General features: G+C 37.8%; 1 protein-coding gene across 2 annotated transcripts in view; it reads right to left on the minus strand.

Annotated features, from left to right (window-relative positions):
• Window positions 1-25277, minus strand: part of ATP11B (ATPase phospholipid transporting 11B (putative)) — a 143491-nt gene extending 118214 nt beyond the window's left edge. For both annotated transcript variants that reach the window (XM_023187474.1, XM_023187473.1), the window contains exon 1: window positions 24974-25277. In XM_023187474.1, the coding sequence (XP_023043242.1) occupies window positions 24974-25000 (27 nt within the window). In that variant the 5' untranslated portion in view covers window positions 25001-25277. The remainder of the gene's footprint in view (window positions 1-24973) is intronic.
• Between the last annotated feature and the right edge of the window lie 527 nt (window positions 25278-25804).

Consider the following 25804-nt stretch of genomic DNA (forward strand, 5'->3'; position numbering starts at 1 on the left):
TGATGATATAGTATCTACTTACGCATTCTGAGGTTTTTCATTAATTCACATAATCTCATCCGATCATATTATAGTCAATGGCATGCATTTGTGGGGATGTATGTGTGCTATTTTCTTTCATATGCAAAACAGTTAAATTTAATATATGCGTCTATTGTATAAATATGGCTAAATGTCCCTTACGGAAATTAAACCTATAACTTCAGTTTATTAATATTTAATATCAACTTTGCTGCAACAAATTAAACTAGCCACAACCTAAATAAAAATAAAAGAACAAAACTATCCAAAAATGAAGAAAGTGATTTAGAGCAGGATCGATAAATGGGCTTCAGGTCTCTGAATCCCTGAAATTGTGTGTAAATTTGCATGTATGTGCATTTTTCTGATAAGCATGTACATAGGTTTCATGAACTGTGCATGATGAAAAGAAGCTTAAAAGTACTTAACTTAAAATCGCGCTTTGTAATTAGTTCTCTAGCTTGAAATTCTACATTTAAAACTACCTCAAGAGAATCTTTATGTTTCAGTGATACCTTTATCTTCTTTAACAGGAATCAAAACAAGCTATTAACAAAATTATTTGTGTAACTACATGTTTAGTATGAAGTTCAAGCATATTTTCAAACTATTTCTAGTAAGCATTATCAGCAATTCTATGACACTGGAGAGGAAATATAATTTGACTCCCTAATCACTAGGTCAAGGCTACATGCCAAGGTTCAGAAACCTTTGGCACATAATACATTTTCTCTTGTTATCCCAGGTTACTCATTCACACCCTCAACCCCTTGATGCTTGCCTGCTCCTTTCTTCTCTGATTTTATCTTGTCCCGGGCAAAGGAACTGAGATAGATTAATGTTATTCCAACTACCCTGGTTTAATGTTAATGTCTACTAAAAAGTAGAGTTTAGGTATTGTAGGCACACAAATTTAAACTATTTGAAAGCTATTACAGTCTTAAAAATTATGAAATTCAAAATCCCTTTTTTTTTTCTTACTGGATTTGTGAGCACAGGTTAAAGCCATAGGTACTCAAAAAAAAAAAAAATTGTGGGGGAATATTTAAAAGGAGAAAAGTCTCATGATGGCGGATAGGGGAAGAACTGTTAATACACAAGACAGGATTGATTTGAATGAGACTCCTCTTGTAACCAAACTAAATGAGACCTGCAGAAATCAAACCAGCAAACAGCTATATCAATTTTAGGAGGAGGTCTCTGGCATAAAACAATACTTAGGAATGAATCTCAACGTTTTCAATTGTAGGCCAAGTATATTAGCCTCTTCATCCCAAAGATTTTGTAAGCATTACAAATAAAAGAGCTAAGAAGAGACTAAAACTACAGTTATGAATAATCTAATTAGTCATACTTCTTTAATATAACTAAGAAAACATTATCCTTAGAGTTCACAGCGCTTTCTAGCATTCCTACATATGATCTATTTGCTCTATGACAGAAAGAAAAAGTATCAAAACAAACAGAAGACCTCAAAACAACAAAAATAAAAAGCAGCTTCAGGGTCAAAACTGTAATACCATTAGGGTATTAAAACAAACGAACAGAATTTTATTTAGATCACATGCATGACAGAAAGTGATTTTTGTTGGCTACATGTTTCAAAGTATACAGGCACATGAAAATGCCTAGGGAAAAAAAATACCAATGCTTCTGGGGAGGAATTATTTAACGTCTTTTACTGAAACCTACAAAGTTAATTGTGAATTACTGTTTCCTAGACATAAACTTTCAATAAAACATACCTATTCAGTAACATCATACCTATTCAGTAACATATACCTATATAAAGGTACCATTAGGGCAAGATAATGTGACAGTTAACAGACCAGAGTAAGATGACAGAGAAAAGCTTAAAACACCCACAATGTAAACAGTTGTAATTTATCTTAGCCTTTTGCTTTGTATTACATAACTTTCACTTCAGGATTTAAGTTAGTTTGCCATCTATCGGACCAGTCTGGTCTTCCAAGAGCTCCGGCTTAGTGCAGGGGTGAGTTGGGACTGGATTTTTCAAGTTGTAGGATATAAAATCTAGTGTAATCTTAACAAAAGATAACTCAAAAACTCTCAAATCATTTGCCAAAGTTTTACTAAAGGTTGCTCATCTCTTTGTTATAACATTACTTCCCAAACTTGATTTCCTATTCCAATGTTGGCTCCAGCAAAAGCCTACTCATCCTTCATTTTTCAGCTTAAGAGTTTCCTTCTCAATGGAGCTTTAGCTGATGTCCCTCATTCCCCAGAGACAAAAGAAGGCATGTGTTATGTACCACTCTCACCAAATCTTTTATACAGTCCCAGTATAGATTTCATTATACTCAATTGTAATTACTTATCTCTGTAACTATCTCCCCCTCCAGATGGTAAGATTCTTTTGAGATCAAGCCTTGCTCTGTCACCCAGGCTGGAGTGCCAGTGGTGTATTCACGGCTCACTGCAGCCTCAACTTCCCAGGCTCAAGTGATCCTCTCATTTCACCTTTCCGAGTAGCTGGGACTACAGATACACATCACCATGCCCAGCTAACTTTTTAAATTTTTTGTAAATATGGGTCTCACTGTGTTGCCCAGACTGGTCCCAACCTCGTGGGATCAAGCAATCCTCCTTCCTCAACCTCCCAAAGTGCTGGGATTACGGGTGTGAGCCATTGTGTTCAGATTGTGTCAGATGTCTGACACAAATTAATTCTTTAAAGAATATTTACCCAATGGATTAAATTCTCTAGTTTCACATTCTAAGTTTGGCTTTAAAATATCACTAAAGGCCGGGCACGGTGGCTCACGCCTGTAATCTCAGCACTTTGTGAGGCTGAGGTAGAAAAATCACCTGAGGTCAGGAGTTCGAGACCAGCCTGTCCAACATGGTAAAACCCCATCTTTACTAAAAACACAAAAAATTAGCCAGGTGTGGTGGTGCATGCCTGTAATCCCAGCTACTTGCAAGGCCGAGGCAGGAGAATCGCTTAAACCCGGGAGGCGGAGGCAGCAAGTGAGCCAAGATTGCACCACTGCACTCCAGCCTGGGTGACAAGAGCAAAATTCATCTCAAAACAAATAAGTGAATAAATACATAAATATAAAATATCACTAAAATGTCAGCCAGGCATGGTGGCTCACACATGTAATCCCACAACTTTGGGAGGCCAAGGCAGGCGGATCACTTAAGCTAGGAGTTCGAGAACAGCCTGGGCAACATGGGAATACTTTGTCTTTACAAATAAATAGAAAAATTAGCCGGGCGTGGTAGCATGTGTCTATTGTCCCAGCTACTCGAGAGACTGAGGCAGGAGGGTCACTTGGGCCCAGGAGGTCAAGGTTGCAATGAGCCATAATCATGCCACTGCATTCCAGCCTGCGCAGCAGAGTAAGACCCTGCTTCAAAAAATAAAAAATAAAAATAATAAACAAATGTCTACCAAACAGAATTTAACTTTTATGTTATTTAATTTGGAAATGGAAAAAACGTAAAAGTGATACTGTAGAGTGAAATATACCATTACTAGTATAAGAAGGGCTAGCAGGAAACTTTTTATTCTGGTGTTCCTAGAAATGTCTTATTCTTCTCAAAGCTATTTATTACAGTTTTACAGCTGGTGGGGATCCATTCCTGAATGTCAAAGAAATCAACTTCCATTAGGGGAATACAAATCAGAATCACAAGGATATAACACTTCACATCCATTAAGATAGTTATTACAAAGACAAATCAAAACAAAAAAACCAAAAAACCCCCACAAAACAGAAAAAAACTATTGGCAAAAATATGGAGAAACTGGGACCTTTGTGCATTGCTGGGGGGAATGTAAAATGGTGAAGCTACCGTGGAAAATGGTATGGCAGTTTCTCAAAAAATTAAAAACAGAATTAACATAAGATCCAGCAATTCTACTTCTGGGTATATACTTCAGAGAAGTGAAAGAAGGAGCTCGAAGAATATTTCTATACCCATGTCCATAGCAGCATTATTCACAAAAGTCAAAAGGTGGAAGCAACCCAAGCATTCATCTACTGATGAACGAATAAACAAAATGTGGTATTATACAGGCAATGAAATATTATACAGCATTCAAAAGGAAGAAAATGTTGGCACATGCTGCAATATGGATCAACCTTAAGGACATTATGCTAAGTGAAATAAGCCAGTCACAAAATGACAAATATTGTATGATTCCTCTTATATAAGGAATAAGAGTAGTTAAATTCATAAGACAGAAGCAGACAGTGGTTGTCATTGGTTGAGTAAGGAAGAGAATAGCAAGTTTATGAGTACAGAGTTTCAGGTTGGGAAGATAAAAAAGTTCAAGAGATGGATGGTGGTAATGATTATACAACAATGTGAATACACTGAATGCCACAGAACTGTACACTTAAAAATGGTTAAAATGGTAAATTTTATATTACGTATATTTCACATAATTTTTAAAAATCAACTTCATCCATTTGGGACTTCACTATGGATTTTCTGCATCAGGCAAGTCCTATTTGGCCATAATTCAACCATGATAGTAAATATCCCTTATATGCTGGACTGGTAGTTTCCATGCATGGAAACACAGGGGGTATTTATGATAAAAATAAATGTGTAAGGTTGTTTTAGTTTAGATCAAATGTAAAGATCACAGGTTTCAGTAAGGGAGAATCTAAGGTTTCTATAACCAAGAACACTAAATTTGAGTTCTTTAATTTGCCTATCCAGGTAACCACTGTCTGGATAAGGAGTGAAACTAGTAAATTTTATAGCTGCAGTATCCAGATTGGAGATAAATGGGTAAAAATACATTTTCACTCATATCTAAAACACTTCTGAGCTTCCTCCTTCTCCCCCAACAATCACAAACAAAAATGGCCATGAAAATGCTTTCTAAATCCTCCTTGGTATATCAGCAATAGCTGGCTACAACTCTGCAAAGAGGCTGGAGACGCAGTCAATGAATAAACATATCTTTTTCACAATATCTTCAAAGTTTACTATTTAAAAAACATACCAGTCACAAACGTACACCACAAAATTCTAAACAACATTAAAAAATACATTGAAGTAAAAAAAAGATGTCCTGAGTGAATCCTATTTGGTTATTTAGACAAGAATTAACACACAAAAAAGTTTAAAAAAGTAGAAAAAAGGTGGATGGAAGATATGCAATTTTGCTATTAATTTTACATGCTGGAAACCTGTTTTCAGTAATGTCTAGACCAAGAAACCATTACTAAATAAATAACAGCAGCAGCAACAACAAAAACCAACTACCTTGTACTAGTCTCACCACAATCTAGTTGTCCTACTTTTCATCTTCTCATAATTATAAACATTTTTAATGTTTCTCAAAATACATAATGCTCTTACATATAATGAAAGTATATGCTGTTCCTGTTATCAGATCCTTACAATGTAATATAAAGAATTTAAATTGGACAGACCAACCAAAATAATAGTATCACTGAAGTAATGTTCCCAAATAATCATATACACTTAGTGTTCTACAGGCTCTTCAATCCACCTATCATTTTCTGATTGGTTGCTTAAGTATGTTTCCCTATTCTCATATGGCAAACTGTATGTACCAGTTCTATTATAGTTAAAAGGTGTATGCCTCAAAGTCAAAACTCCTTTTTGGGGGATGAGCCAAAGGAAGGAAGGTGGACTTCTAGGGAACTTTTCAGAAATAAGGTTGCTACTGATTTTCACAATGATTGGGGGGTTCTGGTGGCGTTTAGTTACTAGATGGATGAGGCAAAAGTATTAGACATTCTGCAGTGGATTGCAGAGTCTTGCCAATGAAGAACTGTCCTATAAGCATCACAATCTCCAGATGCCATGTTTGCAAAAATCCTTTTGAAATAATCCAAACCTTCTATTTAAACATAAACAAAACAATTTTATATGGATTTATGAATTTCCCAGGAATGCAATTACCAGGTAAATTTAAGAAAGATTATACTTTTTGTCAGAACTTTTATGAAGTGGTGTTTACTGTTTCAGAAAATCACATCACCAGTGAAAATGTTATGAGTCACCATAACAATATATTTTTAGCAGTATATTTTAGAGCCACAGCATTCACAATGACTTCAGCATCTGATTATTCATTATGTCTAGTGTAGTCATGATTGTTTACATACTGAAATAGATTTTATTTAATATAAATGTATTCATTTATTTTTCCTTCATATGACAATTAGGGTGGCAATGTGGATTTAAAAAAAAATACTTGTATAAGCAAGTTATTTAAATTTTATTTCAGGATTAAAAAAGGAAGAAATATTTATAAAATATTTGATAGGAACAGGGGAAATATGTCTGATAGTGTTGAGAATCAACTATGTACTTGGATGCTAAAATGTAAGTTATACCCCAAGTATTCACTATCTCTTAAGTTAGAAGGTGCTGCTTATCTCACATGAGCAGTACAGACAGTATTCACACCAGAAAACTACTGAACAACAAATATTTTCAACTACAGATTTAAAAACAGGATAAAGTATAGGTAAAAATATTCTCAACAGTAACAGCACAAAAAACATACTGAGGTCAAAGAATAAAGATGCTAGGTGAATCCTATTTATTTAGATAAGAATAGAAACAAAGGTAGAAAAAAGTAGGGTGGGAGGAAGATACACAATTGTCTAATTAATTTTATATGTCAGAAATGTGTTATCAAGAACCTGGGAAACATGCTTCAAAAGAAAGTAAAGCATGCCTACACAGGGAAAAAAGTAAAAAAAAGACTCAGTAAATCCTAAACTAATGCTATGAAAATTAAACTTTAAGTAGAGAAATGATTATTTAGCATCACTGGATCACACTAACACAATTCTGAAAAATTATTTATTTATTTATTTATTTTGAGGTGGAGTCTTGTTCCATCGCTCAGGCTGGAGTGTAGTGGCGCCATCTCGGCTCACTGCAACCTCCGCCTCCTGGGTTCAAGCAATTCTCCTGTCTCAGCCTCCTGAGTAGCTGGGATTACAGGCACCCACCACGATGCCCAGCTATCTTCTATATTTTTAATAGAGACGGGGTTTCACCACATTGGCCAGGCTGGTCTTGAACTCCTGATCTCAAGTGATCCGCCTGCCTCGGCTTCCCAAAATGCATGAGCCACCGTGACCGGCTGAAAATGTATTTTTAGAAAACAAAAGAATTTTAGCTTATTTTCAGTTATTTCAAAAAGCAGCTCATTTACCCTGTATAATAACTATGAAAATTCTACCGCTGATCTGCAATTCTTACCTTCTAATATCTTCCTGTATTCAATTTTTTAAAAATGTACTTTAGAAACCAATCAAAGAATACTTACTGAATACTTACTATGTGCTTTGTAGTGTGCTAAGGACTAATGATGATGAAAGAAACACATGCTTAGTCCCTGCCCATATGGAATCAATGAAATCTTAGTGATTTATGCCTTAAGCTATTTCATCTCAAATACCTAAGATCAAATCAGAATTGTTTTCTGTTTCAAATGTGAGACAACTAGCATGGATATCTAACAATCCGGTAAGCAACTGGATATACTTGTTTAGAGCTTAGAAAAGAGGGCTGGACTTGATATTGGAACCCAGCAAGCAAAATGGTGACAGTTCAAGCAAAGGATGAGTACAGAACTGCCTATTAGTGTACAGAGCGGGCAGGGCGTGGTGGCTCATGCCTATAATCCCAGCACTTTGGGAAGCCGAGGGAGGCAGATCACTTGAGGCCAGGAGTTCAAGAACGGCCTGGCCAACATGGCATAACCCTGTCTCTACTAAAAATACAAAAATTAGCCAGGCGTGGTGGCGTGCCTGTAGTCCCAGTTACTTGGGATGCTGAGGCAGGAGAATCGCTTGAACCCAGGAGGCAGAGGTTGCAGTAAGCAGAGATGGCACCACTGCACTCCCGCTTGGGCGACAGAGCAAAACTCCATCTCAATAAAATAAAATAAAATAATTACAATAGATAAAATAGAATATAAATAAAAAGTAATTAGGAAACTTAGAGTCTTTAATTGTTAATGGTTATCACACTGACTTCTAACAACCAAAGGCATTGGTTCTCAGAGTTTTGGATTGCTATTTTTTTAATCTCCTATAGGAGAGAACAGTTCTGGATTTTACAGATTGGTAAAACTTTTTTAATTAGGAAACTGGCATAGGGGTACCAATTTTTATTTTTCCAACCAAGAATATTAAGAAAAAAGAAAGCAAAGGAAACAATCTAAGACTTTAAAAAGTCTGAGAAACTAAACCAAAAAAGGGAAATTAGGAAAAAACTAATAAAATTCCAATAAAGTATGGAGTAAAATAACAACACATCAATACTGGTATAACAAACACAGCATAGTAATATAAGATGTTAACAATAAGAGAAACTGGGTGGGGGAAGAGGGTACAGGAATCCTCTCTACTATATTTGCAACTTTTTTGTTAACCAAAAACCATTCTAAAATAAAGTTTATATTTAAAATGTTAAAAAATTACTCAAAAACAAGAACATCTATAAATTTATGCAAACACACAGATTACACTGACCTCATTTTTCTCTTTTTGCCATAGACCACTGAGAGCTTTATCTCAATCTACATGAAACATCATCATTACGGAACCCATGGCCTAGGAGACTACCAACTAAAAAAAACTGTTAAAAGCATTCTTTAGAAATTTTGACTTTCCCTTTCTCATATTAAATTCCTAAGATACTTCAGCTTTTCCCTCTTTTTAAAAAAATACTACAAATATATGCTGGAAAAAAAAACGTTGATCAACATTGGCAGGTTAGCACTGCATCAATTCCTTTTAACTTCGCATAAAGATTTGGATCCACAAAGTATGAGGGTCTCCTACATATCCAAGTTAGAAACCAATTCCTTTACAACACTTTGGAAGTTCAACAGGAAAACATAAGAGCAGAGAACTACTTTACAGTCTCTCCACAGTAAACAATCAGGCTCATTCTCACTGTTTCTGAACTTATTGTACATTAAAGAGCATAGTGTAGAGCTAAGATAAGCAAGACTATCTACATTCCTCTTGTAGTTCAGGAGATGAAAAAGTGAAGAAACAATTTTTGAGGTAACATGATTAAGACTTGAACTTACTATATTGTGCTCAAGCTTTACCTGCCAATTACACTCATTTCAGAAGACTCTTCCAAGCAAAATCTTACAATACCAATGTGTAACACTTAAAAAGAAAAATGTGTTTGCTACTCTGCTAGGCTCTGTACCAAATTTAAGTTAAAATGTTTGATCATTCTGAAGTATCAAGCCACTTAGTATTTCATCTTATAATTCAATGTATAAATACCATGAGCAAGGTAATATGCTTGGAACTATGGAAATACTAAAATGAGAAAACCACGCCCCTCCCCTGAATAGAATTCATTTTTTAAAAAAGCCCTTTTAATAAGCACAAAAAGTAAAATATCACGTAGAATGAGTACAATTTTGACTAAGATAGCATTAAATTATACATGACTCACATTTTCCTACAGAATATTATAAAATATAATCTTAATAGATTTAAAAGTATGGCATAATTTCCTTATGGATATGATAAAAGCTATTATTAAAAATGGGCAACCACTGTATCTCTTTGCTGCATTTCTAATTTCTATTTCAAGGTCACAAATTTCTCAAACATCAAAATAATTTTTGAGCTTCCAAGGCATTAAAAATTTTCAAAAACTCTAAAAAATAATTTGCCACACTGTTTAAAATCAATGTACACATTGCCATTTACACTATACAACATTTGTAAGAGGAGACATACATTAAGATATAAGCCAGGCCTAAGTAATAAAATATATTTCACACTGAGAATGGCCATGTCTGGACTAGAGAAACTCTTGATTACTCTTTTTCTTTTTTCTCTACAAACTTGTCGCCACTATCTCCAGAATACCACTGCTAGACATTCCTTCCCCTAATGCATTCTGTAGTCTTATCTCACTTTCAGGCTGATTTAAGAGATAATGGTGGAAGCTACTGCTATTTCATTCTTCCCACGACAGCTAATTCTATTCCAAACTACTAAACTCCCTGGAAAAACTCTCTAGGTTCGAGTCCTGGCTGTGACATTAATTGGCTATTGGCTTTGGGAAGGTCTACATTTTGAACTGTTCCCTTTACTTCACAAAAGCAAAGACAGATAGTCTTTTTTTTTTTTTTTTTTTTAATTAATTCTTAGCCAAGCTTAACATAAGATAATCATTTCTGTCATCAGGGGCTGAGCCTCTGGGACTCTCAGTGTGGAAATAAGCAGTCTGAAGTTCAACTCCTATAGGATAAGAATAGCCGGGTAAGAATCAGCAGTATCCCCTTTGCACCAGGGTTCTAGAGTCAGGTTCAATTAATAGTATTGTGCTTGGGTCCAGGCTTGCTTCCACCTTTGAAAGAAGGCTGGAAAAAGCTGGGTACCTTTAAAATAAGTATGTTTAAGATCTCCAAAGGAATAATGGAATAATATTTTTAATGAAAAATTATGAAACGAGTCAGGCACATATGCAGAAAAAGCAGACAGAAACGAACAAGGTCCAATAATAGATGCTGAAAATGAGAAATTGTTATTTAAGTAAAAATTCAGAAGAGAGGATAAACTCTTCAGTAAAAGCAAGAGAACTGGTGGACTTGAAGCTAGAAATACAAAATTTCCGCTGAAAACAGCAGATAGAAAATGAGACAAGAATAAGAAAAGAGCCATAGAGGACAAATTAAGAGGCTTCAACATATGTCAAGCAAGAGTTCCAGATTGAGAAAACTAAAGGCTAAGAAATAATATTTTAAAGAAAAAATGGCTAAAAATTTTTCTGAACTGTATAGTCTTCAGATTGAAAGCACATGCAAATGCAGAGCAGGAAAAATAATATGAAAAAACATGATGGATATATCATAGTAAAATTACAAAATATCAAGGACAAAGAGATAATCTTAAAAATAATGTGAAAGATATTACCAACAAAGCAATGACAATTAGATTAAAAGCATATTTCATTCCAGCGATTATAAATGTCAGAAAGTAAACAGTATCTCCAATATATAGAGCTAAAGTAACTATTAATCTAGAATTCTGTATCTAGCTAAATTCCCATTCCATAGTGACTATGAAATAAAAACATTACCATTCATGAACCCTTGCTTAAAAACAACTGAAGAAGTTATTTCAGCAAGAATAAAATTAAATCCAGAAGAAAGAGGTGGTATGCAAGAAACAATACTGAGTAAAAGTAAAATACCACACATCTACAGTCATCTGATCTTTGACAAACCTGAGAGAAACAAGAAATGGGGAAAGGATTCCCTATTTAATAAATGGTGCTGGGAAAATTGGCTAGCCATAAGTAGAAAGCTGAAACTGGATCCTTTCCTTACTCCTTATACGAAGATTAATTCAAGATGGATTAGAGACTTAAATGTTAGACCCAATACCATAAAAACCCTAGAAGAAAATCTAGGTAGTACCATTCAGGACACAGGCACGGGCAAGGACTTCATGTCTAAAACACCAAAAGCAACGGCAGCAAAAGCCAAAATTGACAAATGGGATCTAATTAAACCAAAGAGCTTCTGCACAGCAAAAGAAACTACCATCAGAGTGAACAGGCAACCTACAGAATGGGAGAAAATTTTTGCAATCTACTCATCTGACAAAGGGCTAATTTCCAGAATCTACAAAGAACTCAAACAAATAAACAAGAAAAAAACAAACAACCCCATCAAAAAGTGGGCAAAGGATATGAACAGACATTTCTCAAAAGAAGACATTCATACAGCCAACAGACACATGAAAAAATGGTCATCATCACTTGCCATTAGAGAAATACAAATCAAAACCACAGTGAGATACCATCTCACACCAGTTAGAACGGCAATCATTAAAACATCAGGAAACAACAGGTGTTGGAGAGGATGTGGAGAAATAGGAACACTTTTACACTGTTGGTAGGATTGTAAACTAGTTCAACCATTATGGAAAACAGTATGGCGATTCCTCAAGGATCTAGAACTAGATGTACCATATGACCTAGCCATCCCACTACTGGGTATATACCCAAAGGATTATAAATTATTCTCCTACAAAGACACATGCACACGTATGTTTATTGCAGCCCTATTCACAATAGCAAAGACTTGGAATCAACCCAAATGTCCATCTGTGACAGACTGGATTAAGAAAATGTGGCACATATACACCATGGAATACTATGCAGCCATAAAACAGGATGAGTTTGCGTCCTTTGTAGGGACATGGATGCAGCTGGAAACCATCATTCTTAGCAAACTATCACAAGAAGAGAAAACCAAACACCGCATGTTCTCACTCATAGGTGGGAACTGAACAATGAGATCACTTGGACTCGGGAAGGGGAACATCACACACTGGGGCCTATCATGGGGAGGGGGGAGGGGGGAGGGATTGCATTGGGGAGTTATACATGATGTAAATGATGAATTGATGGGTGCTGACGAGTTGATGGGTGCAGCACACCAACATGGCACAAGTATACATATGTAACAAACCTGCACGTTATGCACATGTATCCTAGAACTTAGAGTATAATAAAAAAATAAAAAATAAAAAAAAAAAACTGAAGAAGTTATTTCAGCAAGAATAAAATTAAATCCAGAAGAAAGAGGTGGTATGCAAGAAACAATAATGAGTAAAAGATATCATTAATCCTTGTGCTAAATCAAAATTACCATATCAATTAAATATTAATGTTAAAAAACGTTGAGTTTAAAAAGAAGGACTACAACCCACATGATGGGAGAAAATATTTGCAAATCACATATCTCATAAAGGTCTTACATCTGGAATATATAAAGAAGTCTTACAACTCAAGAATTTTTTTAAAAACACAAGAAATAACCCAATTAAAAATAAGTGGCCAGGTACAGTGGCTCACACCTACAATCCCAGCACTTTGGGAGGCCGAGGCAGGCGTATCACCTGAGGTTAGGAGTTCAAGACCAGTCTGACCAACATGGAGAAACCCCATCCCTACTAAAAATACAAAAAAAAAAAAAAAAAAAAAAAAAATTAGCTGGGCTGGTGGCACGCACCTGTAATCCTAGCTACACGGGAGGCTGAGGCAGGAGAATCACTTGAATCTGGGAGGCGGAGGTTGCCATGAGCCGAGATTGCACCATTGCATTCCAGCCTGGGCAACAAGAGTGAAACTCCATCTCAAAAGAAAAAAAGAGAAAAAAAAAGCAAAATATCTGAATAGGCATTTCTCCAAAAATACTACACAAATGGCCAACAGGTATATATAAAAAAAACTGGACATCATTAGTCATTAGGGAAGCACAAACCAAAATCACAGTAAGATACTATTCATACCCACTAGGATGACTATAATAAAAAAGACAGACAAAAGTAAGTGTTGACAAGGATATGAAGACACTGGAACCCTCATACATTGCTAGTGGGAATGTAAAATGGTCCAGATAGTTTGAAAAGCACTTTGGCAATTCCTCACAAAGTTAAAAACAGAGTTACTATACGACCCAATAAAAGTCTACTCTTTAGGTATAAGCCCAGATGAAAATACACATCTACATAACAACTTACAGATGAATGGTGATAATACCCAAAAGGCAGAAACAACCCAAACGTCCATGAATTGATGGATGAATTAAAAAATGCAGTATATCCATAAAATTGGGTATTATTTGGCAATAAAAAGAAATCAAGTAGTGATACATGCTACAACATAGAAAAATTGAGTATTATTTGGCAATAAAAAGAAATGAAGTAGTGATACATGCTACAACATAGAAGAATCTTGAAAACATTATGCTAGGTGAAAGAACACTGTTACAAAATACCACATATTGTTATGATGATATTTATATAAAATGTTTAGAGGAGGCAAATCTAGAAACAGAAAGTGGTTGATTTAGGCTGGGGGCTTGAAGTTTGGGAACATGGGGAATGAGAGTTAATGAGTATGGAGTTTTTTTTGGGAAGAAAAAATGTTCTAAAATTAGAGTGTGGTGATGGTTACACTAACCTATGAATACACTAGAAAAAAATTGAATCATATACTTTAAATGGGTAAATTGTATGGTATGTGAGTTGCAGCTCAATAAAGCTGATAAAAGAGAAAAAAATAGAACTAAACTACTATGTAATTGTAATGCGGAAGATGAGAAAGAACACTGGAGTTAAAAAATCTAAATTCCTATGTTATTTGTAGATGTATAGAGATGCTCAATGACTACAGGCATAACTAGAAAAATAAATAAAAATGAAAATACAATCCATAGCTTATAATCATCAAAGGGAAAAATATGAAGAAACTTAACTTTAATGCAAAGCTAATCAAAATCTAGAATGATTTTCCATGGAGTTAGACAAACACTGTAAGTGGCGTATGGAAGAATAAAGGTCAATATAATTCTAAAAAGAAAAAAAAAAAGAAGGTGGGGGTTCTGCCTGCCAAATACCAAGACTTATCATTAAAATACTATAATTAAGACAGAGCATTACTTGTGTACCAACAAATGAATGAAACGGAATAGAGAATCTAGAATGAGACCAAGGTATATGAAAGAGAATGCTGGTATATGACAGAGTATGTGAAAGAGAATGCTGGTATGTGTCGTAAATGTGTCATTTATGACAGAGAAGACAAACAACACAGACTTGTGGAGGAAGGATGCCTCATTCAATAAACAGCATTGACACAACTTTCTATATGGGAGAAAACAAATTCCCTACCTTATTCCATACACAAAAAATTGATTCCAGGTATCTTTAAAGATCTAAATGTTGAAAAACTAAATTTTAAAACAATTTGAAGATAATGCTAGAGAAACAGCTTTATGATCCTAGTATAAGAAAGGAATTGTCAAATATGTCATAAAAAGCAGAAATCATATGCCTAATAAATATACCTAAAAATAAATTTAAAATTTCTGTATAAAAAAGATACCATAAACAAAATTAAATACAAGGGACAGACTAGAAGATATTTACAACATATATAACAAAAAATTAGCATCCAGGCTATAGCAAGAATAAGGAAAGGCCAAACTACCCAATGGAAAATGGGCAATCTATTCATACGAATGAAAGTGAGGATACCTGCATCTCACTAGCAATCAAGAAAATGCAAATTAGAACAAAATGAGACACTGTTTCACACCCATCAGACTGGTACATTTTTTCAAGTCTGACAGAACAAAGTGTTGAGCAAGATGTAGGGAAAGGAGAACTCTGTTTTAGAAAATACTTTGGCAATATTTAGTAACAGTCATAATGTACATAACCCATGACCCAGCAATTCCACTTCTAGTATTTCACTTCAAAATAAATAAATTAATAAACAAACAATAATAGTCATTGTAACACTTTTTGTAACAGGAAAAAATTGGCAACAATCCCAATACACATTAGAAAAGAAGAACCCCCCAGAAGATTGGCTGGGGCAGGGGTTACTTCATTTTGGTAGTTCCAAAACTTAGCAACAAACATGCTATCACAGAAAATTAATTCACTTACAGAAAATGAGTGAATTCATGGCATGAGAAAGAAATGGTGTCACCTAAAAGGGGATGCAGAGTTGAGATGCAGAGTTGAGAAATAGCTTTTGTTAAATGGAGAACAAAACCAAAGCAGACAAAACCCCTTCTTTCTTGAGATAAACGAGACAAGTAAGTTTTGGAGTAGGTTAAACAGTGTTAACTTCTGAGAAATCAAGCAAGGAAAGGCAACGGGGAAGTACTGGGGAGGGTCAGAACATTATACTGAATGGCTGGAAAAAGGTTCACTCATGAATAAGGCAATATTTGAATAAAGACTTGAAAGGAGCAAAGGAGCCAGCAGATGTCTGTAGGAAGAACATTCCAGGTAGAGGTAGTAACAGTCAGGACAAACATTCTAAAACTGAAGTATGCCTGGGACTTCTGATGCAATAAGGCTAGTGTGAACAAAGAGTGAGAGAAGAGTGAAGGAGGTTGAGAAATGAATTGGAAGAAGTGTAGGGGTTGGGATACAGATCAAGCAGAGACTTTGGCTTTTACTCTGAACCAAGCAGAGACTTTGGCTTTTACTCTGAACAAAAGAGGAAGCAACTGGAAAATCTTAGGCAGAGGAATCATATGATCTAACCTGTTCAATAAGATCACTCTGGTAGGTATATTGAAAACAGACTGCAAAGACGGAAAGGGAGAAACAATGGGATGAACTAGGAAGCTTTTGCAATGATTTAGGTAAGAGAAAGCTAGTCGAGGGTGGTGGCAGAGAAAAGAGAGAAACGGGGCCGGGCGCCGTGGCTCAAGCCTGTAATCCCAACACTTTGGGAGGCCGAGACGGGCGGATCACGAGGTCAGGAGATCGAGACCATCCTGGCCAACACGGTGAAACCCCGTCTCTACTAAAAAATACAAAAAACTAGCCGGCGCCTGTAGTCCCAGCTACTCGGGAGGCTGAGGCAGGAGAATGGCGTAAACCCGGGAGGCGGAGCTTGCAGTGAGCTGAGATCTGGCCACTGCACTCCAGCCCGGGTGACAGAGCAAGACTCCGTCTCAAAAAAAAAAAAAAAAAAGAAAAGAAAAGAGAGAAACGGTTCTGGATATATCATTTTTAGCAACAACGAAAAGGGAGATATGATTTGCTCCCCAAACACTTAAATGCATTCATGTTATAAGTAAAACACTTTTTAAAATGCATTTTTTAAAAAATTGACAAAAATTTTGTATATTTATGGTGCACAACATTATGTTTTAAGGCAAAGCATTTTTGGATTCATGTATTTCTTTGATTTCTTCTCCCCACAGATGTATCCACAGAAAAAGAGCAGCTGACTTTTGAAGAACTACATCTTCTGCTTAGAATTTGACAGTCTTGACAAATTTATTAGCAATACATATTATGCATATACCTTTTGTTATTAATATAACTGAATTAAATCAAGTTAAGGAGAGAGTTTTACATGAACTTATATTAATAATCACCGATGTAACTGACATAAAATTTCTACACTTGTAAAAATAAGAATTTGAGAATGGAAGGAAAGGAAGAAGCAATTTTGGAGATAAATACAAAAATATTTATGGGTAAAATTATATAATGTCTGGGATTTGCTTCAAAATAACTAAAGGGAGTGAGGATAGTGGGTGGGGGGAATAGATAAAACAAGATTGGTCATGTGCTGATAATTATAAAAGTTGGGTAAAGGATAAATTATACCATTTGCCCAACTTTATGACATAAAGGGGCTCATTATACCATTTTCTCAACTTTTGTATGTGATTGAAATTTTCTGTAATATAATGCTTAAAGAATAAAAATAACCTGTACCAACTCTACCGGCTTCACACAGTAAGAATAAGCTACATATATACAACCTCTGTTTCTGTTCCTAACTTTCCCAAAATGTAGGGGAATGAATGAATGGTTGATAACTATGCATATCATCCTATTCTTCCTCCTTTCCTGAGGGGCACTCCACTTCCAATTAAAATGTGGAGACAGACACAGCTTAACTAATTAATATCCTTAATTTGATATTTCATCTAAATTTTGGATAATCTAATAGTTTTAAAGAGAAACAAGTATGATTATCTGCATAAGCTATAACTTAATGTTAAGGAAGACAGACTACATCCTAAAAATTCCAAAGGAAGTCCTGGTGGGATGGCTCACACCTGTAATCCCAGCACTCTGGGAGGCCAAAGTGGGTGGATCACCTGAGGTCCGGGGTTTGAGACGGGCCTGGCCAACGTGGCAAAACCCCATCTCTACTAAAAATACAAAAAATCAGTTGGATGTGGTGGGACGTGCCTATAATCCCAGCTACTCAGGAGGCTGAGGCAGGAGAATCGCCTGAATCTCGGGGGGCGGAGGTTGCAGTGAGCCAAGATTGCACCACTGCACTCCAGCCTGGGTGACAAAGCGAGACTGTCTCAAAAAAAAATCAAAAGAATTTGCCAATACCATGTATAGGATAAGAAAATAAGAAAATTAAAAACTGTACAATTTTAAGTGAGCCAGTCAGCAAAACAATTTTAGTGTTCTAGTTTTCTCCTAAGCACACCCAAGAGTCAAACAGTTCCCTCAGAGCCATTCCCAAGTGCTGAGAAGTAACAGAAATTCAATGCATGTCATTCCCAATACAGGTGAATGTTTACTAAATGCATTATAACTACATATGCAAAAGAATTAAATACAAACATTGTCTGGGCACAGTGGCTCACACCTGTAACCTCAGCACCTTGGGAGGCTGAGACAGGAGGACTGCTTGAGGCCAGGAGTTTGAGACCAGCTTGGGCAACATAGTGAGACCCTATCTCTACAAATTTTTTTTTTTTTTTAATTAGCTGGGTGTGGCGGCAAATGCCTGAAGTCCTGGCTACTCAGGAGGCTGAGGAGGAGGATCACTTGAGCCCAGGAGTTTGGGGTTGCGGTGAGTTGTGATCACACCACTGCACTCCAGCCTGGGAGATAAAGTGAGGCCTCATTTAAAAAAAAATTACATATATATTTTCTAACTTGTTAAAAATAAGTCTCCTAGTATTTCCCATATAAATATCCAATTAAGAATGTTTTTGTTTCTTTCTTTTTTTATTTTTTGGAGACACAGTCTCACTCTGTCATCCAGGCTGGAATGCACTGGCACAATCATAGCTCAGTGCCCCCTTGAACTCCTGTGTTCAAGCGATACTCCTGCCTCAGTCTCCCAAGTAGCTGGGACTAAAGGCAGGCACCACAATGCCCATCTAATTTTTAATTTTTGTAGACACAGGGTCTCACTATGTTGCCCAGTCTGGCCTTAATCTCCTGGCCCAAAACAATCCTCCGGGTGTGTCTCCCAAAGTGTTGAAGTTACAGGTTTTAGCCACCACACCTGGCCTAGAATGTTTTTCTTATACTAAATCTTATAACAGAGAAACTATAGGAAGAAAAGCAAAATGAAGAATACCTGAGAATAAAACCTTTCGACTATGTTTATAAACTCGAATCGTGAGTTTCATTTTGATATTTTAAAAAAATACACGTTTACTTCCTTTTGAGAATAGAAAAATTAAGATTAAACAATAAAAAAATGCACATTTCTAGCAAAAACTAAGCTAATCATGAATATTCTCTTGCTTAGTGATCAGCACTCAGATAACTGCAGGAACAAAATGAAGAATAAACAGCATGGCTAAATCTAGAACCCCACAGCAGTCAACAGAAAACTCACAGAAAAAAAGCCTGGGTAAAATCAGAAAGTCCTTAGAATCAAAAACTTTCTTGAATCTGCCTATGCCAGGCATTATATATTGTTACCATAATCTAAAACAATGCTGTCAAACAGAAATATGACCTAAGCCACATATGTTAATTCTCTTAGTTTCCACATTTAAAAAAAGGTAAAAACAAACAAGTAACATTTAATATTTAACCCAATATATGTGTATTTATATAACCCAATATAATTTCAACATGTAATCAATTAGAAAATGAATGAGATATTTTACATCCTTTTTCCAAACTAAGTCTTCAAGATCCATTGTGTATTTCATTCACACACATCTCAATTCAGAGTAGACACATTTCAAGTGCCTACATTTTGACAGCCATATGTGGATCCCATGTTGAATAGCACACACTAGAAAACATTTAATGACAATAATGGTAATCATAAGGCTCTTTAGAGGATCTGGAGCAAGGTCCCTACTTCAGTGTTGCTGGGAATACCTGAGATTCCTCTAAAGCTCTATCGTCTTCCTAACCAAATGCAAAAGTGGGTATCTAAGAATATATGTCTGAAAATTGAGATAAAGCAGCACATATTCACAGATCTAGGTTCTTAAACATTAATTATTGAGGTTAAGACTTAACCACAAAAAAATACCACCATAGGCCAGTGCTTCCTTTTTCAATTCCTTCATTCATTCCTTGGAAAAAGAGGCAAAGAAAGCAGGTATTTTCAAACTGATGCTGAATTAGATTTGATACTCACTCATTCATTTATTCAACCAACATTTACCTACAACGGGCCAACTGCTGTCTTGAGTGTAAGGAATATAAACACAAGTAAGATATGGTTCTTATCCTAGTCTAGTCTAGTAAGTGAGATACCTAGACTTCCATAATGCGTTCTGTAAAAACAGGAGCTCACTATTCTTTTCAGACAGGGTCTCACTCTGTCACCCAGGCTAGAGTGCAGTGGCACGATCATGGCTCACTGCAGCCTCAAACTCCTTGGCTCCAGTATCTTCCCACCTTAACCTTCCAAGTAGCTGAGACTACAGGTCAGTACCACAATGTCCAGCTAATTTTTTTTTCTTTCCTAGAGATGGGATCTCACTATGCTTACCAGGATACAGAAATTCATTTTTAATGTTATATAGCAGCACTAATAGAAACAGAACATGAGTCACAGATGCAAGTCACGTAGGTAACTTTAAAATTTCTAACCACTTAAAAAAAAGTAAAAAGAAACACATAAAATTCTAAAAATTTATTTTACTTTACCTATATATCCAAAGAATTATAATATTTCAACATGTAACTAATAAAAAAATGAGAGTTCTTTTTTTTTTTTTTTTTTTTGAGACAGAGTCTCTCTCTGTCACCCAGGCTGGAGTCTAGTGGAGTGATCTTGGCTTACTGCAACCTTTGCCTCCCAGGTTCAAGCGATTCTCCTGCTTCAGCCTCCTGAGTACCTGGGATTACAGGTGCCCACCGCCATGCCAGGCAAATTTTTGGATTTTTAGTCGAGACCGGGTTTCACCATGTTGGCCAGGCTGGTCTTGAACTCCTGACCTCAGGTGATCCGCCTGTCTCGGCCTCCCAGAGTGCTGAGATTACAGGCATGAGCCACCGTGCCCAGCCAGGTTTCACATTTTTTAATACTGTTTTTGAAATCCAATGTGTATTTTATATGTAAGAATAACTCTACTCAAACCAGCCACATTTCAAATATATCAGCCAGCATAGTTTTATAGAATAGATCTGTTTTTCAGAAAATTAAAAATAATTTGGCAGTTACAGGTATAGGAAAAAGTAGCAAAGAGAGGCTTGAACATGTTCACAAGAGAAAAGATAAAGAGAAAGAAAAGAAACATACTAACGATAACTGATGGAGTACGGACAGCAGTATGAAAGTAAAGGATCAAGAGCTTAAGTGGAATTGTTATCTTGGAAAAGAGGGTTGCATCTTCCTTGTGATTGTGGGAAAGAAGGGAAGAATTAAGTACCAATATAAGCAAGTTTGGTGAGTGTGAGAAAGAACAGAAAGTTGAGTGAGTTCAGATTAAGACCTCCTCATTTTTCTCAGTTAATCAGAAGACAATCTTAGCAGCCTCCTACCACCATCACCAATACAATCTAAAGGGTTTACATGTATGGAACAATTTAAGAAACAGTTATCCTAGTAATATTGTTTTTGTGTAATTACTTATTTTCTAACTTTTTTCTGGGCTAGTCAATCTTAAATTTTGTCACTTTTGTCTCCAAACACAGAAACAACACTACAGATTCACTCTTTCTTTCCTCATCTATTATTTGTTCAGCAACATGTACCCAACGTCTACTCATGTAGAGTAAGTGTGACCCTGACCAACATTTGTACCCCCGGTATTCAGCATATTTTAATACCAGCACACAGCAAGTGCTTTATTACATTCATATGTGTGCTGACACAGACATTCATTTAAAAGCCACATGCACACGTATGTTTATTGCAGCCCTATTCACAATAGCAAAGACTTGGAATCAACCCAAATGTCCATCTGTGACAGACTGGATTAAGAAAATGTGGCACATATACACCATGGAATACTATGCAGCCATAAAAAAGGATGAGTTTGAGTCCTTTGTAGGGACATGGATGCAGCTGGAAACCACCATTCTCAGCCAACTATCGCAAGAACAGAAAACCAAACACCGCATGTTCTCACTCATAGGTGGGAACTGAACAATGAGATCACTTGGACTTGGGAAGGGGAACATCACACACCGGGGCCTATTACGGGGGTTGGTGGGGGGGGGGGGGGAGATTGCATTGGGAGTTACACCTGATGTAAATGACCAGTTGACAGGTGCTGACGAGTTGATGGGTGCTGACAAGTTGATGGGTGCAGCACACCAACATGGCACAAGTATACATATGTAACAAACCTGCACGTTATGCACATGTACCCTAGAACTTAAAGTATAATAAAAAAAATAAATAAATAAAAAATAAATAAAAAATTTTAAAAAAGCCTAAATTGGTGCTGTCCACTACAATTTTCTGTGATAATGAAAATATTAACGGTCCAATATAGTAGCCAATGGCAGCCAATAGACATATGAATTATAATTTTAATTTTAATAGCCACATGTGGTTCAAAATTTAATTTTAATGGCCACTTGTGGCTAATGGCTACCGTACAGGTCAAAATATTAGAATACAGTGAGTAGCTAATGGCATTTCCATAATTACAATCAAGGTATTGTTATCTCTAATGAGTTAACACATCAAATATGCTATTGAAAATGAGTACACTTTGAATAATACTAACTGTACCACAAAGACACCATAAGAGAATTTTCTTAGTGTAAAATAACTTTAACATTGTGTGCCAAAAAACAAAAACAAAAAAGAAAAGCATATTCCAATCTTTTCATTTTCAGTCTACTTTCCCAATAGAAAATATCAAGCTTCTGTCAACCCTCTGGTTTTTTCCATCTTCTCAAGTAGTGAAAATACTTTGTCATCATAAGGAGTCACACTTTTTTTTAATTAAAAAGAAATTACTAGAGCACAGGTGTTGTTTCTGTAATAAAAGGACAACTTTTTTTGAGACAACATTAGTTGAAAATCCAGATTCATATAATGAATTAAATATGCTTATAACTCCAACCTGTCCTTAGTATTTGCTTGTCAATTTCCCCAAATTTGTCCTATTTATCTGAATTTTAAAATAAACCCATTGCTGAAAGTCATGGTGATTCAATCCATTAAGCCAATGGAAGTATAATCTAAACTAGCTTTCACCTGGGTTGAATAATTCCTGGTGCAATAACTAGAATAGCTGTTTATGACTGGGATAGTAAAATATACTTTCCTTACTCTGTATCCAGTGTCCTTGATGTTTACTTTACGTGACCATACAAACTTAACCAGAGACACAAAGTCCTACGCTGGCCCAGGTATGATTACATATGTAGAGAATCTGATAACTTAAAACCAGTGAGGTGAGCAACTAAATGTCAGAGATAGCATTTTTTATGCACAGCAACTTGTTCAACTCGTTAACCATCCCTGTAAGACGGCTGCCTTGTAAAATAACCACACACAACTTCCGGCCCTTCCTTTTAGCTGTGTTCATTTGAAGCCATTTTAAAAAACATTATCAGATTTTCTGTCTTGAAGATGAGCGTGGTTATACAACCCGGATTTTATTCTGGCTAAAAAATATCTAACAGTGCGAAAGGATGTCTCAATATATTTAAAAAAAGCTTTAAGAGAACCACTTTAAAATGATCTTCCTACCACACAAAAACACCAGCAGGTAAATCAGCCCTCTATACACGAAGCTTTGGCAAATCAAAAGCATAAGATCAAACCTGCAATAATTAACTTCCTGAGTAAAATTACTGTGCTACAGCTTACGGCAACAAATCCAAAGTATTACAACAAGATGGTATTATAATGACATCATTAGCTTGGTTTCCTAATAAAGCATATATCTGGGATATCTGAATTTACAATGCTAAAAATAGAGAGCCAACATTTGTAGGAGGGAGTGGTAGGCAGTTCTTATTTATAAATCTTTTTTTTTTTTGAGAATGATGCCCACTGCAAAACGAAGTAACAGAAGGCTGGCTCTGAAACCCCACACTTCTTGGTCTTAACGTTAAAATGCTTTTCTAGAGCAGAAGAGAAAAAGAGGTATCAATGCTTTCGTCCCACAAAAATAGTTTGTTTCACTAAATTGTACCATTGCCTTTGGAATTAGTAAATGAAAACACTAACTTGTAGAAACATTAAGTTAATGCGATTTAGAAATTAAATAGTAACCGGCCTCATCACGCAGATAAGGTTAGACTTCTTCAGCCAGGGGCAATTTCTGTCCTAATTGTCACAGCTGCCTTAGTTCTGTACTTTCTGCGCTGTAGCTGCCAGGAGGCAGAAAAGATTTTTCTCTTCGAATTAATTCTGGGAAAGGTGGCACTTCTTATAGGCCTCAAATCACCCTTTTCTAAGATTTTTTGTTGTTAGTGTCTAGATGTTCCAGTAATACTGGAGAGTTAACTGTTCCTTCCAAACCTGTCTCGCTCAAACTGCCTTGAGGAGAACGGGAAAAAAGTAAGGTTCACATTCGAAAAGTTTCACTCGGGGTGGGGTGAGGACGAGATAGGAAGGAAACGACAGTACGTATCGTTCATAACTATCATACGTATCGTTTCCGAAGCTAGACCAGGAGCTGGAAGTCTTTCCCCTTTCCAGGTCCTGGGGAGAAACGTCTCTCGCTGAGGGGGTTAGACTACCTACGACAGCCTCCTCCTCGGGAATCAACACAGCTCTGAATCGTGACACGCTTCCAGAAGTCCGTGACGAGTGGGGGCACAAGACAGGTTCTTCGCTTCCCCTTCACCCAAACACGTCCCAAATTGTTCCAGGCAGGAAGCGCACGCCTCTCTCATCTCCCCAAGACCTACTCTCGCTCAGCTCCCTCGCCCTGTTTCCTCAGAGGGCACCGCCACTCCGCTCGGGACTCCCTCCTCCGGTCACAGCCGCCCCGGAGCGGCAAGGGGGAGGAAGTAACGGAGAAGCGCCAGCCTCGGGGGCCCGGGCCTGGAGGCGAGACGAGCGCGGGGGCCGCACGGGGCTTCTCCGGCTCTGGGCCCCGCGCCCGTCCCCGCTGCGGCCTAGCCGGGCGCCCGCGTCCGGGCCTCCCGGCTCGGCGCCGCCGGCCTTTCCCCGCCACCCCGGGCCGAGAGGCCGCGCAGGGGCGGACGAACGGAGGTGGAGGGACGGGAGCACCTACCAGCTGCTGCCGGATCCAGCGCCACATTCCCCCGTCGTCGCCGTCCCGGTCCCGCGGGGCGCGGGGGCCGCGGAGCTGCAGGTGGAGGCGGACAAGACAGAGGCGGGAGCGGGCGAGCCCCTCGGGCCGAAGTTCCGCTTACCGCCGCCGCCGCCACTGCCTCACTCCCCGCGCCGCGTCCCCATCCCGCGGCGTCGGCCCCGAGTCTTACAGGCGCGGCCCCGGCGCCGCCCCCGCCCGGCGCAGCTGAGCCTGCCGCCGCGCCGCAGCCACCTTCATTACTGACCGTTGTCACCCCCAAGCACCCCCGCAACCCCACCCCCCGCCCCGCCCCGCCCGGCCCAGCCCAGCCCCTCGACTCCACCCGGGACCGCCCCCGGTACCCCGGCCCGCCCCCGGACGTGACGAAAGGGGATGGGCGGACTGAGGGGGACCTGGCGTGCCCCGCCGTGGTTTCGAGCTGGGGGTGGGGGCTCTGTGTTGTGGGTCCCGGAAGAAGGGAGCGTGGAAAGGTGCCGGGTTCTCGGACGCTCTTTCTGTCCACCGCCACCCTCCTCCCCGTTCTGAGAGTGGGATTAAGTCGTGTCTGTGGGTCTGGCCGTCTCTGGAGTCTGCCGCTTGGGGCTGATTCCTCGGTCTCTACCTCCTGTTGCAGGTCTGTTTCGGGCTGTCTGGCTTCTTGGTTCACCAGTTTCCCGACGAGCATACGCACAGTCCTGAGCGTATGTGACTGAAAGTTAATCCCCAGAGGGCCCAGTTTGGGTTCCATCAAGTTGTCAGAGCTTTTGTCTCAACACAAGTCAGGCCTCTTCTTCAGCAAACGGTTGAGAC

Source organism: Piliocolobus tephrosceles, chromosome 2 (assembly GCF_002776525.5).
Source record: "Piliocolobus tephrosceles isolate RC106 chromosome 2, ASM277652v3, whole genome shotgun sequence".
NCBI classification, from domain to species: Eukaryota; Metazoa; Chordata; class Mammalia; order Primates; family Cercopithecidae; genus Piliocolobus; species Piliocolobus tephrosceles.